The following is a 15517-nucleotide window of genomic DNA, read 5'->3' on the forward strand; positions in this document are numbered from 1 at the left end:
TTTTCCAACAAATTTTGGATTTTGATGCAATATGGTCTTATGGCATTTCCCTCAATAATGCATTTTTAGCAAATTCCTTGTCCATGACTTCTTGGTTCACTTACTGCCATAACACTATCACTGTGTTTCCGTGGCATTTGGAAAAATGTACATCATGTACATTTTCATGGACATCTTGAGATCATGCATTTTTACACTAATCATACAAAAGCAATCCTGTTTCGTCAGTGGCATCAGTAATTGTATGATGACTACTAATGTATGTGCGTTGGTAATTTTAAATTTAAATGATTAATATAAAAACTAAGATATGATCTGACAACCTAAAGTAATAAATCAAAATTTGGTGTATTTTAATACATGTTTCAAATATTCATTTCTATAGATTATATGGAAAGATTCATAGATATTCAACAGCCGCGGACTTCAATTGAACCTGATAATAGTATACAATAATTTGATTGAAAAAAAATGCCGGCTTCATCCCCAGTTCAAGTTGATTGAGTTAATTTTAGCCCAAGTGGCAAATATAAAGGTGATGCCATTGTTTGTGGCATCCATAGAGCAAAGAGAGAAGAATTTCCACCTAGCTCCCAGTTCCTGAATGATTTCTGCTGGAAAATATTAAAATGTATTCGGGTAAAAATGGTAGGTTTTTAACTCTGGCAAAGTCTGTCTTCCATTTGGCCACTTCCCCCATATACAGTTTATTAGTGGACGGGTGCTCGTTGCTGATGCCCAGAATTCTACAATCATGACATTCAGTTCAGCGAGGAAAAGCATTTGGAGTATGAACATTACTTGGAATTTGCAGTTTAATAATTTTCTTCATGAATATTCCTCAATATGTGATTTTTTTTTAAAGAAACAAATCTGGAATTAAAAGGAAATAGCATAAATTTTGGAAAGAACTATATTTTACAAAAATACATCAATGTTGTGGCATATGATAATAGTGAAGAGAGTTCTTGCACAACTCCACTATTTGTTTTTGGAAATTCCTTTCATTTAAACTAGGCAGGTCATGCAGAGACTGCCGTTCTCAGCTGTGCAATTTGGTACCAAAATTATATGTGACAAAAGTGCACAATATATTATTTTATACATCTCTGAAAAACGTGAAAAATACATGTCTTAAAACATTAGCCTAAACGTTGGAATGCTCAACTAAATTTTATATGGAATGGTGATCATATAATGCAGTAGAATAATTGCTAATGTGTTAGATTTATGCATCATTGCTGTTTTTTCTCTCACTACAAATTTATCTTTTTGCACTTCAGAGATTCCCTGAATCAAAGTCATAGCTATATTGTAGAATGTATTAGCTTGAACAGGGTTGAGAATATATTCCTTGTTGTAAATTACTTGTTTTGAATAGGTTTGTAATTAATTCAGTGAAAAATTGGAAATGTGTAATGGTGATCATGTAATAGTGATCACATAATAAAAAATAATCAAAATATTCATTCAGTTAAATATTTGTGTAAAGATCCAATTGAGACCTGTTTGTTTGTATTAGTGGAGAGTATAGCATCACTGAACTGTACTGTTAGATTTTGTATGTATATTTCTGTGCTGTTCTATTTGTTCCCTCAAATCTGTTTACTTTTCTACCATCTGGTACATGTTGTAGGCACTCTTAATTTGTTTCTGCAGAATCAGCTAATTTGTTATGTTAATAGGGAAAATGCTGCCAAGGATTTTGGTGGAGATTTTCTTTTGAAGAGATCCTGCACTTGGTAGTTGCATCATTTAACACATCAACACATAATACATTTTCAAGATACTGATGTGAAAATGGGGTTTAAGAAAACTTTGGCTGATTAATGTTACGTGAAGAATTATTTGCGTCCCTGGAGCATAGGTACACTCTATTAGACTATCGGCAGAATTCTCCGAAGCTTCCGACGGCATGTTTAATGCAGACATGGTGGAAGAAGATAGCGGGCAGCCCAGAAATTGGTTTCACATTGAAGTGAATTTACAGCAGGATCTCCTGCTGGTGCCCGCCAGGGCGGTTCAGAAAGCCCACCAAAAGCCAGCATGAACCTCATTTGCAACCCGTAAATGGGATGTGGATGAAGGCCTCATCCATCCAAGGAAAACATGCTGGTGTGAAAGACATTTGGAACAACATGGTGTGCAAATGTCGGGATTCATCTGAACAATGCCTGGGGCTGCCTCCGGAGTTCAGGATGGAGCAACCTTGGACCACCACCGCAGTGGGTCAGGGGAACATCTGCAAATGGGCAGATCAGATTTTGGGGTGGGGTTCATATTCCAACCTGAGGATATTCCTGAAGATCCATCTTTGTTATCAGGAGGTCCATCTTCCAATCTCAGAGTGCTCCCAGAGATCCATCTTCATTTTCAGGTGATCTACCTTCTTTCTTCAATAATGGGTGGGATTTTCTGCACAACTCAGCGCATGTCTCACAATGGTGGAGATAGCCCACCATTGGCCAGCATCGTCTGCTCTCAACATTATCAACGGTTTCCTGTTGAATGCACCCCTCTGCCAAGAAACCCGTGGTGAGGGTGCTCCATCAATGGGACTGCAGAATCCCAACCAGTGTTTCAATATGGCATCCAGACACGACATCAGACTATGTGCCATCCAGTCCTGCTCCACCACTGAATATGGCATGAAACACACAGGCGCATAATGAATAAGGTCGTGGCCAGAAGATTTGTTTTCCTGCTAGTCGCTGCATTGGGAATATGTACCAGCAACAGCACTAAATGGGAGAATTCCATGTATATATTTACTATATACTGAAGCACATGAAATATTTGTAAAATTGTTTAATATTGCAACAGTTTATGCATATCTGCAGCAACATTGAAATTGGAGATCTTTAGCTTTGTGGCCTTGGTGATCTCTCTTGATTTCCAGATGTTAGAGAGAATAATTAATGTTCATCTGTCCCACAAGCAGTACTTACAAAACCTTCCCAGATAGGTAAAAGATGTTACTTCACCCAGCTCAGTGTTTCTTAATGGAGTTGTTATACCTGATATTTATTTGCATTATCTTTGTTTTCTTTATTATTGATGTTAAGGCCAATTTTGGCTGATATTTGCATCAAGTGACAGACTTTATCTTGCATCTATATGTGGTTGTGTAATAATAAAGCCAAGTCATCTGCAAATTCTAAATCTTCCAGCTATTCTGTGAGAGTCCAAAGATCTTCAACGTAAAGTCTGTTTTCCTTTATGGCTGTGAAACATGGAGGACAACCAAAGCAATGTTGATGAAAGTCCAATCCTTCGCCAACAGATGCCTCAGAAGGATCCTTAGGATACACTGGTCAAATACCATCAATAATACTAGGCTATGGGAGACAAAATAAGACCCAATGGTCCTCGAAATCAAAAGGTGAACTTGGCCATATTTTGAAGAAGCCACAGAACAACATTACACAGTTAACTCTCACATGGAACCCGTGAGGAAAGAGAAAGCAAGGCAGACCAAGAAATACAAGGAGTCGAGATACAGAAAAGGAGATGAGAGCCGAGGGCTATACGTGGCAATAACTGGAGAGTTTGGCCCAAAACAGGAATAGATGGAGAGAATTTGTCTATGGCCTATGCTCCGACAAGGAGTGAAAAGCCTAAAAAGAAGAAAGCAGTAACATTAAATATTACAAATGATTAAGGTTATTCACAGATCTAATGAGCAATGTATCAAATTCCACGAGGCTGAACTTCCTTTTTCCTGCTAATTTTAGCCAAAAAAGACATGAGCACTAGTGAGCAAATATGCTCACCAGTGAGGGGAAAAAATGTGATATGTCCAATATGTAGGAAAGAAATGGTCTAAGTAGAGCTCCAGAATGTAAATTGTTCTCAAATCATTGAGTGACTGCATTATGATTTGACAGCTTTTGGATAACTACTTTGTATTTTATCTGAACAATTATTTTTACAAAGGAATTGACCATTCAGCAGTCTGATACAACATCTTTAGGAAATCCAGTCTATGCTGAACAGTGTGCCATGCCATAAAGCAGCAGGTTTCATATCATATCACTGGAGTTCATTCTAGAACAAAGTGCCAAATTTGAGGGAAGAATATTTTGGAAAATTGAACATATAATGGGAGTTCCAATTTTTCTCAGTACTTGAATTGTAGAAGTGATGTCAATATTTTTAACTTTCAATAGTTCTTCCCCTTCCTTTCAAAGCTCTTTGATCTTCATGTCAGGTATGAAAGACTTGTAACTTCATTCATATGTTTGATCAGGTTACCGGTTGTCAAAAATGACAATGTACTTATGGGCTATCACCTAAAGCATAATACTCATGAGACCTTAATTCATGTAGTGTCACCTTGGATTATCTGTTCTTGGTGTCAGAAAATATTGTTCAAGTTTCAACTGTGTCGTCTCTTTAAGATACCATTACTCAATAAATTAGAATATCATCTCTATTAAAACTACAAAGACTGAAAAGTTTAGTAAGATATTCCATATTAGTTAGTATTATTTAATCTCTAATTGCTTTAAATTGCTTTTTTAAACTCTTGTCATCAAACAGTACTGTCTAGAAAGAACACTGGAATGTTAAATCCTATTTTTTTCATTATAATCTGTTAATATACTGTATTAAACTGTTACTGTCATTCCCTGTTTTTACACCACCTGCATTTAAAATGCTTTTAAACATTTAGCTTTAGTTCATAAATTAATTGAAATTCATTTAAGTGTTCATGTGTGAATGCCATGATGTGCATGGTCTCGTCAATGTACCATGCCTCAGGACATCCTTTCCTGCAGCGTATCAGGTAGACAATGTTGGCCGAGTTGCAAGAGTATGTACCATTTATCTGGTGGATGGTTTTCTCATGTGAGATGATAGCATCCGTGTCGATATCTGGCACATCTTGCAGAGGTTGCTGTGGCACGGTTGGTGTCATGGTGTCATGATCACTGTTCTCCTGAAGGCTGGGTAGTTTGCTGCGTACAATGGTCTGTTTGAGGTTGCACGGCTGTTTGAAGGCAAGTAGTGGGGGTGTGGGGATGGCCTTGGCGAGATGTTCGTTTTCTTTGATGACATGTTGAAGGCTCCAGAGAAGTACTGGACGACCATGTCGCGTGTTTGTCTTCTGAGGTAATTTTTCGCGGTTTTTCGCTGTGGCACATCGGAACTGTCGATCGAAGAGTTGAGCACCATATCCTGTTCTTACAAGAAAATGTCATCAATGTATCTAGTGTATAGCATCAGTTGAAGGTCCTGTGCGGTGAAGAAGTCTTGTTCGAACCTGTGCATGAAGATGTTGGTGTATTGAGGTGTGAATTTGGTCCCCATGGCTGATAGCCAAGTTCCGCACACATGAGGACGACCTCAACCGGGATCTTGGGTTCATGTCACACTATTTGTAATCCCCACGACTTGCCTGGGCTTGCAAAATCTCACTAACTGTCCTGGCCTGAGACAATTCACACACCTTTCACCTGTGCTTAATCCTCTCTCCACTTACATTGTCTGCACCTGTAAAGACTTGATTACCTGTTAAGACTCGCATTCCAACCATTATCTTATAATTGAGTTTGTGTCTATATATGCCCTGTTTGTGAAACAAGTCCTACGCTCACCTGATGAAGGAGCAGCGCTCCGAAAGCTCGTGCTAACAAATAAACCTGTTGGACTTTAGCTTGGTGCCATATGTGAATGGGCCTGAAGCTGCTGTAAACCAGCTACCAACTGAAGTGAAATATGAGAATACTTCCATAATTTCAAATTATGTTGAAGAGACTCTTCAGCAGTGGATTTCATTTTTTTAATTTGTGGTCACAGATCAATTTCAGGCCACCATTGAAACACAGTTACTGACTATAGGAATCATTTCGTATTTTCAGATGTCACTATGCATAACAGAATATCATGGGCAGGATCTTGAGCCTACGTTCGCTGTCTGTGGGACCAGTGGCAGAAGCTCAATATCCGGCGAAACTGGGAAGTCATGAATCTCACTGCGTGAGACCTCCATGATGGGGTGGGGAGAAGGTTATTTTTTGCTTTGATCGGGGCTCCCTTTAAACAAGCTTTGCCCCCCCTTCCCCCACAGATGACAGCGTAGAAGACATCCAGCTGTTTTTTTGTGACACTGTGAGGTATGATCTGGAGAGAAAACTGTTTTTCACACCAGAACCAACATTCTGCCATTTTTCTGGTAAAATTCCCCCCATATTTTCACTGACATCATCTAAAATGTGATACCTTGTAAATTTAATAAATCAAAGAACAAAATATGTCACTTTAACTTTGAATTTGAATTATTTTCTTATTCCATTTATACAAAAATTATATTAGGATTTCTTGTCATTTTGAAACATATAGTGCAATTATTAACAGCAATGTACGAAACATTTTTTTAAAGCCAAATGCTTCACCCACAACAACTTTTGTTGGTTTTGTAGTGATTTTCTTTCAAGGAGAGGTGAACTCCCAAGAAATGCCATTCACTCTGCTGCTTGTTCATTATACAGTTATTGCGTCTCCCAAGGATTATTTTGCCTGTGTATTGATACTAGAAGCTGTGCTGCAGCCTTGGATCTCTAGAATTACTGCATGATCTAAAAAGCTTCGAGGCAGTAATTACCTAAGCCTTGTCAGATGTTGGCAACAAAACCTTTTGCTAGTAACAAAGGTGACTGTATAATTTAATTTTACATATCAGATTAATAGAAAAACCTTTGCTTGTTCTATAAATTGACATCACATCCCTTATAAAGAGCTAGTTTCATGTAAATAGTTCCCTCCATGTACAATTATTTGTGCCTATGTTTTTCTGTGGTAACATCAAGGGTTTTATACATTGAGGAATACCAGATGGCTGACTTGCACATACCTGAGTTGCTGCATACTGTCTGGTGACCAGATCCCGCCTTTGCACTTCTTACAGAACATTGTGCAGAAGCCAGTAAATATCTTTTGCTTCACGTAGGAAATATAACAATTTGACCTGTTGAACACCTTTAATTTTTAATACAAAATCTTGCAAAATGGCCCCAATAAGGAATATTCTCAGGAGCCATAGAGATGTCTCCAGTTAATAACAGTGTACCACCTGTACTGAAAAATCATCCTTCATTTTAATACTTGCATCATCTGTAGGAAAAGATAAAACTTTAGAGATTTTTTTCCATCAGTTTCATTTGTATTTGACCATTTATTGAAATTCAATTCTGTACATTTGAAGCTGCTAAATATGTATTTTGAAATTTCATTACTAACACTGAATATCTGCTGGAAAGTTTGCAATATTTTTGCTTCAAATTCAATCATTAGTATCAGTAGAAATTTGGATTGCTATGGAATTTTCACTTTTCACCATACTTTTAGGATCAAAACATAATTGGATAACATTTCTTGTTGGGCTAAACTTGCTTAATTTGAAAAACCTTGTTATTGCTTACATGTAGATACATTCAACACAATACTGCAGAAATTACCAGGTGTCTATCCAGAGGGAGTTTTAAACATAATTAGTTGAATTTAAGCTCTTTTTAAAAAAAAACTGGCTGACTAATTAAATCTCTCATGTAAATGCTGAATTTATACATTTTGTTTTTTAAAAATCCTTTCTGTGTAAGTGTTACTAAACATAAAACAAAGACAATAAGGAACAGTGTCATAATCACAGACTGAACAAAATTCTATGTGTAGGATGTACTTATGTAGTTATGCATCTTTAAAAATTTGAAATGTAGATTTTATTGGGCTTAATTGCGATTTATTTTGCTCCTAGGGCTCTTGCCTTGAATAGTAATGATAAAACATAAGGTTGAATGGTGTAATTTGCAATGCTTCTTTTTGCCTGTATATCCTGCTTTAGGGCTGTCAGGACATGTAATTAGCCTGCAAAGGATTGTTGAGTAAGAACATTTGGAAGTTACGTAAGCCACAGGTTTTTCAGATTTCCTTAATATGCAGTAAAACTCTTTTTTAAATGTGTGCTAAAGGAATATTAGGAATTTAATTAAGACAGTAATGATTGACCAGTTCTATTTTGTCAACTTCATAAAACAAATTGTTGGAAATAGATATGCATTTACTCGTATTTTAATTTTGCAGATGACAAAGTATACTTACAGGGTGTTACAAAAAATAGGTTTTGTAGTTTTGCTATGATAATACTTCTGAACTATTTCAGCTTTTCTAAGTTTACATTTTTATTTTATCAAGGTATATTTAGATAAAATTTTAAGTATTTCATATATATTTTCCTAGCTACAAAGAGCAGTCAGTAGCAGTAGCTGTTGATGAACTTGTAACCAGATAACGTTTTGTTTTAAATATGTGCAAAACAAAATAACAAAATGGGCTCTAATAAAATTAAATGTCTGGCCACTGTTGAAGAGGGCATTTTCTTTCTCTAAAGTGTGAATGTAACTTATCTTACACTAAAGACTAAGATAAAACATGCCATTTTAAAGTCATTTTCATTAATACGTGAAATACCTTTTTCTTGTTTTCACTCCAGAGACTAGAAATTTTTCAGATATTGCACATGTTTTATTTTTCTTTGTTTAATTTAGTTTACTACTGTTACTGCTTGTGATAATTTGCTGATTTGTTTTATTTTGAAAGAGTAATTTAGCAATTTATTTTTAAAAATACCAGTTAAACACGGAATGAGGTTCTGAAATCTGATTAGTTGAACCTGGATAGTTAGAAACCCAGTTCTGTTCTTCATTACTGTTTCAGCCATGTTGGCATTGAGAGAATTTGTTGTCACAGTAATGTGCAGAAAACCAGATGGCCCTAATTGTTCGTCGTATTGATTCCTCTTTTAGCAGAAGTTCATATCATTTTAAGTGAATATACTCTTAATCGTAGATAAAGTGATACCTGTACGGTTTTTCCAAGATCTATCAATGGTGTATTAAGTTTGCTAAATAATTTTGCATTGTTATTTCAAAATGAAGATATAGTTAAAATATAAAAATGAAATTATTTTTTTGAATTACTATCTTTGAATTGAATATAAAACCTACATAAATATTTTCTTTCATTTAAATTTATCAAAAAAATAATGTTTTTCTACATAAGAGTGAAATACAGTTCACCATAGCCTTTTGAGATCTAATTTTACAATTTTTAGCACCAGTGCTATTGTTAAATATGGCATTATTTATTTTGGGGTTTTTCTGGTTGTGATGCTTATAAACTAGTTAGAAATAATATGCCCCAATATTTCAGTTAATTTCTTGGGAATGGTATTTCCCCTTTGTCAAAAAAGAATTAATAAAAAATACACTTGTACTTTTGGATTTTCAGCAACGTTTATATTTCTTCCAATTTCCCTGCAATTTTCAATTGATTTTGCTAGTGTATGTTAATCAGGAGCTTTGATATTATGCATGCCATTAGTCTAATTGAATTAATTGTGAACATACAACTTTGTTGCGTGGTTGCATTCTGGTGCTGTATTTGTCTGTTCTTGCAACACTTTGATGTTATAAACAAAACAATTTAAAACATCTGACATTTAATATGAGATGGCATGACTTCTAAACTCATGACGAACAAAACATTTCACATGATTGTATTTCCAAGATTGTGCCCTTTAAGCATGTTTTCATCCATAATCAAAATATTCATGAAACTTGGCCAGCGATAATTTCATTCCCATTTTCCACAAATAAATATTGCCAGGTAATGCTATGTTATTTCAAAAATTCTGATTATTTTTCATAGTCTTTAAACTTGCAATAGAATTTCAAACTAAATGTTTTACATTGCTTTTTTTCATTCATTCAATCAAATATTCAAGTGTTGCATAATGCAGGATAGTTTGCAAAGGAACCCATGTTGCAAGAGGCATGTTTCTAAATGTTGAATGTCTTAATATTTTAAAGTTTTATATCTTTTTGAGTCACTTTGTTGGGTTTGAAACAATATAAAGCTTTATTTAAGTTTGCAATCACTGTACAGTCTGACATTCTGCTAAATTGTCTTGTTTAAATCTTCACTATTATACTGATGAGTATATTTGTTATTTTAGGAATATAATTCACATGGGTGGTGGATAGGACAAATGAAGGGAATTATTGGCTTGGTGCCCAAGGACTACCTAATTGAGATGTACGACATTTGAGAAGGTCTGGGTAAGTACATTTTAATTGAATCTCACTATAATAGACCATAAGTACCTTATTCCCGTATCATTTATATAGAAAGCATTCTTGTCAAGGTTTCATCCTGTAGTTTTAAAATAGTTTCTGGATGTTTTTATGGTTAGGAGGCAGACTTTTGAATCGCTCTGTTACAAACTGCAAAAAGATTCCCATGGAATTATTTACAAAATGAATGAGAAAAAAAATAGCAACTTTTGGGCCTATTTTTGTATTTTATTGATTTTATGCACTTTTTCCCCACTGTAAATAAATGAGAATATGTCACCTGACAAGTATTCCTGAAAACTAACTGTAACACATAAATTATAACACTTAAGTGAAATTTACCTTTTTACAACAAAGCTATTTCTTACAATATCGAACTAAAAAGATTTGTGCAATTTTGTCTACCAAAATGCGTAGTATATCTAGAGAAAGGTATATTGCATAAAAATATTCATACAAGTGCTAATTGCTGGGTTTTTCTTAGAAAATTTGAATAGCAGGTTAAATTACTCCTTAAATCTCAAGGCACTTTTCCCCATAAATAAAATATTTCCAGAGAGAAACAAAAATAACATTATTGTGATGTATCTATTGCATTAAAAGCATGGTGTGAACATTTCATGTTCCAAAATAATTATCAATATTTTAGGCGCAATCAGATGAGTTTGTGGGTGAGGTTTGGTGTGGAAACCTGCTCCAGCTCGATTTAACAATATGCCTACTGATACGAAATTGATATTATTTGATGCAAGGGTTGTAGACGTTCTAGAAGAAATGATGTTAAAATTTGATAAGTTAATTTGTTCTTTCTGCTTAGATTTGAAATGCGTCACAATAAGCCACCACTTTGATAAAGGAGTTCACTGACATTTATAAGGATATTGTAAGAAAACACTAGATGGCAGTAGTTTTCTATATACTTCATAATTATTTGTTCTATTCCTTTCTTTCGTACCCTCCCCACCCCCCTTTGCAGGCACCCATTTACCTACAGTGACGTTCCATTGTACATGAAGGGATTTTTAAAAACTGGATTGAAGGCACTGCAGAGCTTGTCTGATCTTAGCCAGGAGAGGGAGTTCTCACCCAATACTATGGCACTTCTGTTTCCCAATTTATTTTATCACAAAGATAATATCATCTTATTAACAATATAATCTATCCTCTTGCCACAGATGTGAAAATCAAGAAGCAGCTAAGTGTTTAATTAAATTATTTCCTCATTATTGTAATTATCTTTCATCATTTCACTGATGCATTATTTCTATTTTTCTGTGCTTGTGCATCACTATGAAGTCTAGCTGCTTGAGACTTCACACTGGCTTTGTGTAACATCTTTGCTGAATATTTAGCCAGTATATTTTCATTGCTTCCAAGTCCTGCCATTATGACTTAATTAATTGTAAACAGACTCAAAATGTAAGGGGCTGAGGGTAATATGCCTCTCTTCCCCCTGTGTGTGTGTCATGAAGTAACAGTAAGCACTGTTTTCTGTCTTGTCTGTTTCACTTTATTGAATCTTGTTCTAATGTTCCAGTCTGCAAATTTTAAGGTTCAAATAAAGTTTAATTGTGTGCAAACTGTTGTTATGCTAATAATTTAAATGCCTGCTGTGTAACTAATGAAATTACTGTGTTATGATTAATTTGGAAACTGGTATGTTGATTGTAGTAATTGAACACAACAAGGTGAAGTAAATGATTATGATGCCATATGGCCTGTTAATCTCAAAATTTAAAGAGGTTGAACTTTTTCTTGCAGAGTTTATTTTTAAATTTTGTGCTTATTTTTTAAACAAGTACTGTTGTGATGAATTTTCAATTGACTCAAAATATTTAGCAAAATTTTACTGTCAGCATAGTTGAGCTAAAAATTTCTTTCAGGTTTTGCTGTAGGTGGTGAATTTAGAATGTATGAACAATTTTAACTATTGCGACTTAAAATTATGACTAACCTTAATATAATAAAATACTTTTGAGATGCTCCTTTTGTTCATAAGTGAATTTTTTGTATGCATGAGACCTTGTAAAGTAATTCTAATGTACAATTTCAGCTTGTTATTGCTTGTAAATGAAATTTTTTTCTTTAAAACTATTACTTTATACGTGCATGTGACTAGCACATATATGCTGTAAAAACAGTCTTATAAACAGCTCAAAAGAAAACTGCACATTTTATAGACTAAATTCAGATATCTCGAACCCATTTCAATTAGAGCCTCTCTTATGTTTGTCAATAGTTAAACTTTCATCAATTTTCAAACTTTGTGTAAAAGATACACTTTTAAATACATTTCATTTCACAATGATGCAAATGTTATGAGAAATATAAAAGTAACACTAACTAAAACTAACATCCATATTTATGATTTCACAGAAGCACTGGGCTGAATTTAATGATCACAGTGGTGACCCCTTCCACCAGCCAAGTAGCTGGTAGCAACGCCACCACACCCATTTTTGGAAGCTCCGATGGAATTAAATGTCAATCAGGTATCATTGGGTTCCTTCCGCCTTTAAAGGTGAAGAGCCACTTTCAAGAGTTGTCAGCCAATTCGAGGTCTGGCACATCACTAGTTCCAGCAATGTCACTGGGAGTGGTGGCCACTGCTGAGACTGCAACAGGTCCTGGAGAAGCAGTCATAAAGGAGGCTTCAGAAGAGAAGTGAATTAAATTCACTAAATTCACTGGAGTGGCTCAGTGGTTAGCACTGCTGCCTCACAGCGCCAGGGACCTGGGTTCGATTCCCAGCTTGGGTCACTGTCTGTGTGGAGTTTGCATGTTCTCCCTGTGTTTGCATAGGTTTCCTCTGGGTGCTCCGGTTTCCTCCCACAGTCTGAAAGACGTGCTGGTTAGGTGCATTGACCCGAACAGGCACCAGAATGTGGCGACTAGGGGAATTTCACAGTAATTTTGTTGCAGTGATAATGTAAGCCTTACTTGTGACTAATAAAAAATAAACTTTAAACTCTAAATTCTGACCATGATTTCTAATGTGCAATTTAAGTTTTCAGTATTACTGAAATGGTTAACAAAAAGAGAAAACAGAAGTGCCAGACTTAGTTAAAGTCTGGAGTGTAATGGAATACTCTACACTTGCCTGGATGAGTACAGCTCCAAAAGCACTCCAGAAGCTTGATACCTTCCAGGACAAAACAGCCCACTTGATCGGCACCCATCTGCTATCTTAAATATTAATTCCCTCCATCATTGGCGTTCAGTGGCAGCAATGTGAATCATCTACATGATGCACTGTAGCAACTCAACAAGGCTCCTTTGACAGCACCTTCGAAACCAGCAACCCCTACCTCTTAGACAGACAAGAGCAGCAGGTGCATGGGTACACCACCACCTGCAAGTTTCCCTCCAAGCCACGTACCATCCTGACTTGGAACTGTATTGCCATTCTTTTACTGTTGCTGGGTCAAACTCCTGGAATTCTCATCCTTAACAGCACTGTAGATGTACCTTTATTACATGCTCTGCGGGAGTTCACCACCAACTTCTTGAGGGCAATAAATAATGGCCTTGCCAGCTCTGCTTGCATCCTATCAATGAATACTAAAAAGACATCCAGTAGTTTTTCCCATATATATAGATCCAATGGTAGGTGGCATTTTCATGGAAAAAAACATTTTTACAAATCAGATTTTTTGTGTTTTAATAAGTTAAACAAGTGAACTTATAAACAAACTTGAAAGTGAACATTTTTTTATAAGTAGCAATAAAATCAAAGATTATACGACAAAAATCCAATTCACCACAAAAGTAGTCAGGGTTCTTTCTATTTTTTAGTAGCTAGCTTTATCCTATCATTTATGGATGCTGCAATGAAGTTAATAACCACAGTACTCTATCGGTACAGTTTACTGTGATCACATTTATTAAATTGAAAGGCCTCTCAAGTTTACAAAATTAACTTTAAATTTTATTTGTGATTCTGCCAATTTCAAATTTTTACCTATGAACTTGTTTTCTATTCTAAACTTGTATTTGGCTAGAAAATGTATTTTGTAAATGTACTGTTTTACATTTCAGTTCTGCCTACGGACAAGTTTAGGTCATTGCAGCACAGCTCTATCAGAGACTAAATCAAACTTAGTCTTGCATAGCAAAATTGACCAAATAATTATGATTATAAAGCAGCAAAATATGAAGGAGCTTTTGCACAGTTCAAGATTAAACATGTTGGAAGAAAAGCTTTTGTTAATACATAGATGCTGCATCTAAAAATAAACAAGATCTACCCAGTAATGATGATGCTACCTATTAAAATGTTATAATTTTCTTAAATCATTGGCTCATTTGTGATCATTTTATAAGACTTGCCTTACTTTATCATAAGCATTGTAAAAATTACATACAGGTAATCTAGTATGTAGTTCTTGAAGATAGCATAACATGGTATTGTCGCAAAAAATTGTGAAATGGTTGATGTAAAAGTGTTTCTTTGCAGAATTATATATTTTTGGATTATCTCCACTGCTTATGAATATTGTTAATCAGAAACAACTGCAGAATTTTATGTTTTGATCTAAATTTTACCAACAAAATTTCATGCAAAGTTGACATTTTCTTTAAATTATCTGTTGTATAAAGCAGGAGAAGTGGATGGTGATTTTCCCCGAGTATCTTAACCGAAGAGAGCCACTAACAATCAGTTTCAATATATTTATTGAACTATGGATTTAATCAGATTAAAACGGATAATCTTTATTTTAACTAAGGAACGAAAGAGGTAAATTATGGTATATAATAGTATTTTTATAGGATTTGTTTTACCTTTTTAATTTATTTTTGTGCGCCTGTCAATAGAACAATATATTAAGAGTCAATTGAAGACACTGAGATGTAAAAGAAAACAGCAATTCTTTGTGTATGTGAATATATCTTTCTTTAATGAATCCGGCAATCGTGTCTAAAGGGCAGTACAATACCGGTAAATGTTCTAGGGTTAATTCGAACAACAATGTCACAAATGTTGACATGTAGTTCTTTCCATAACTATTAATACAAACCATCTTGCAACAGATCTGCAAATTCTACAAGTCTGTCTATTAAAATTCTCCTAAACAAAGGGAGACGTTTGCAAGAGGTAAGGTGGTGAGTCAAATGTTCATTTGTAGTCTGCCGAGCACAAAGTAATACGGTGGATCCCTGTGGTTGTGGCTTGTGGTGCTGATCATCTGCTGATTCTTCAGGGGCTTCTTTAACAGCAGTACATGAGGTGAGGAGGATAAGCTTGAGAAGAAAAGGGTGTATTTGCAACTGAAGAGCTGTATTAACAGCAGATTTCAAGGAAATGCCAACCTTTGCTGCTGCAATGAAATTATCAGTGCAAAATAGTGTTGGGAGTGGGAACTAGGACTATGCCAGACAGATGG

The 15517-nt window shown here is 35.2% G+C and overlaps 1 protein-coding gene across 4 annotated transcripts in view; it reads left to right on the forward strand.

Annotated features, from left to right (window-relative positions):
• The window catches only part of skap2 (src kinase associated phosphoprotein 2), a 346507-nt gene extending 334390 nt beyond the window's left edge, over window positions 1-12117 (forward strand). For all 4 annotated transcript variants that reach the window (XM_078240001.1, XM_078240009.1, XM_078240015.1 and 1 more), the window contains exons 12-13: window positions 10016-10118; window positions 11110-12117. In XM_078240001.1, the coding sequence (XP_078096127.1) occupies window positions 10016-10108 (93 nt within the window). In that variant the 3' untranslated portion in view covers window positions 10109-10118; window positions 11110-12117. The remainder of the gene's footprint in view (window positions 1-10015; window positions 10119-11109) is intronic.
• Window positions 12118-15517: the final 3400 nt, after the last annotated feature.

This window comes from Mustelus asterias, chromosome 2 (genome assembly GCF_964213995.1).
Source record: "Mustelus asterias chromosome 2, sMusAst1.hap1.1, whole genome shotgun sequence".
NCBI lineage: Eukaryota > Metazoa > Chordata > Chondrichthyes > Carcharhiniformes > Triakidae > Mustelus > Mustelus asterias.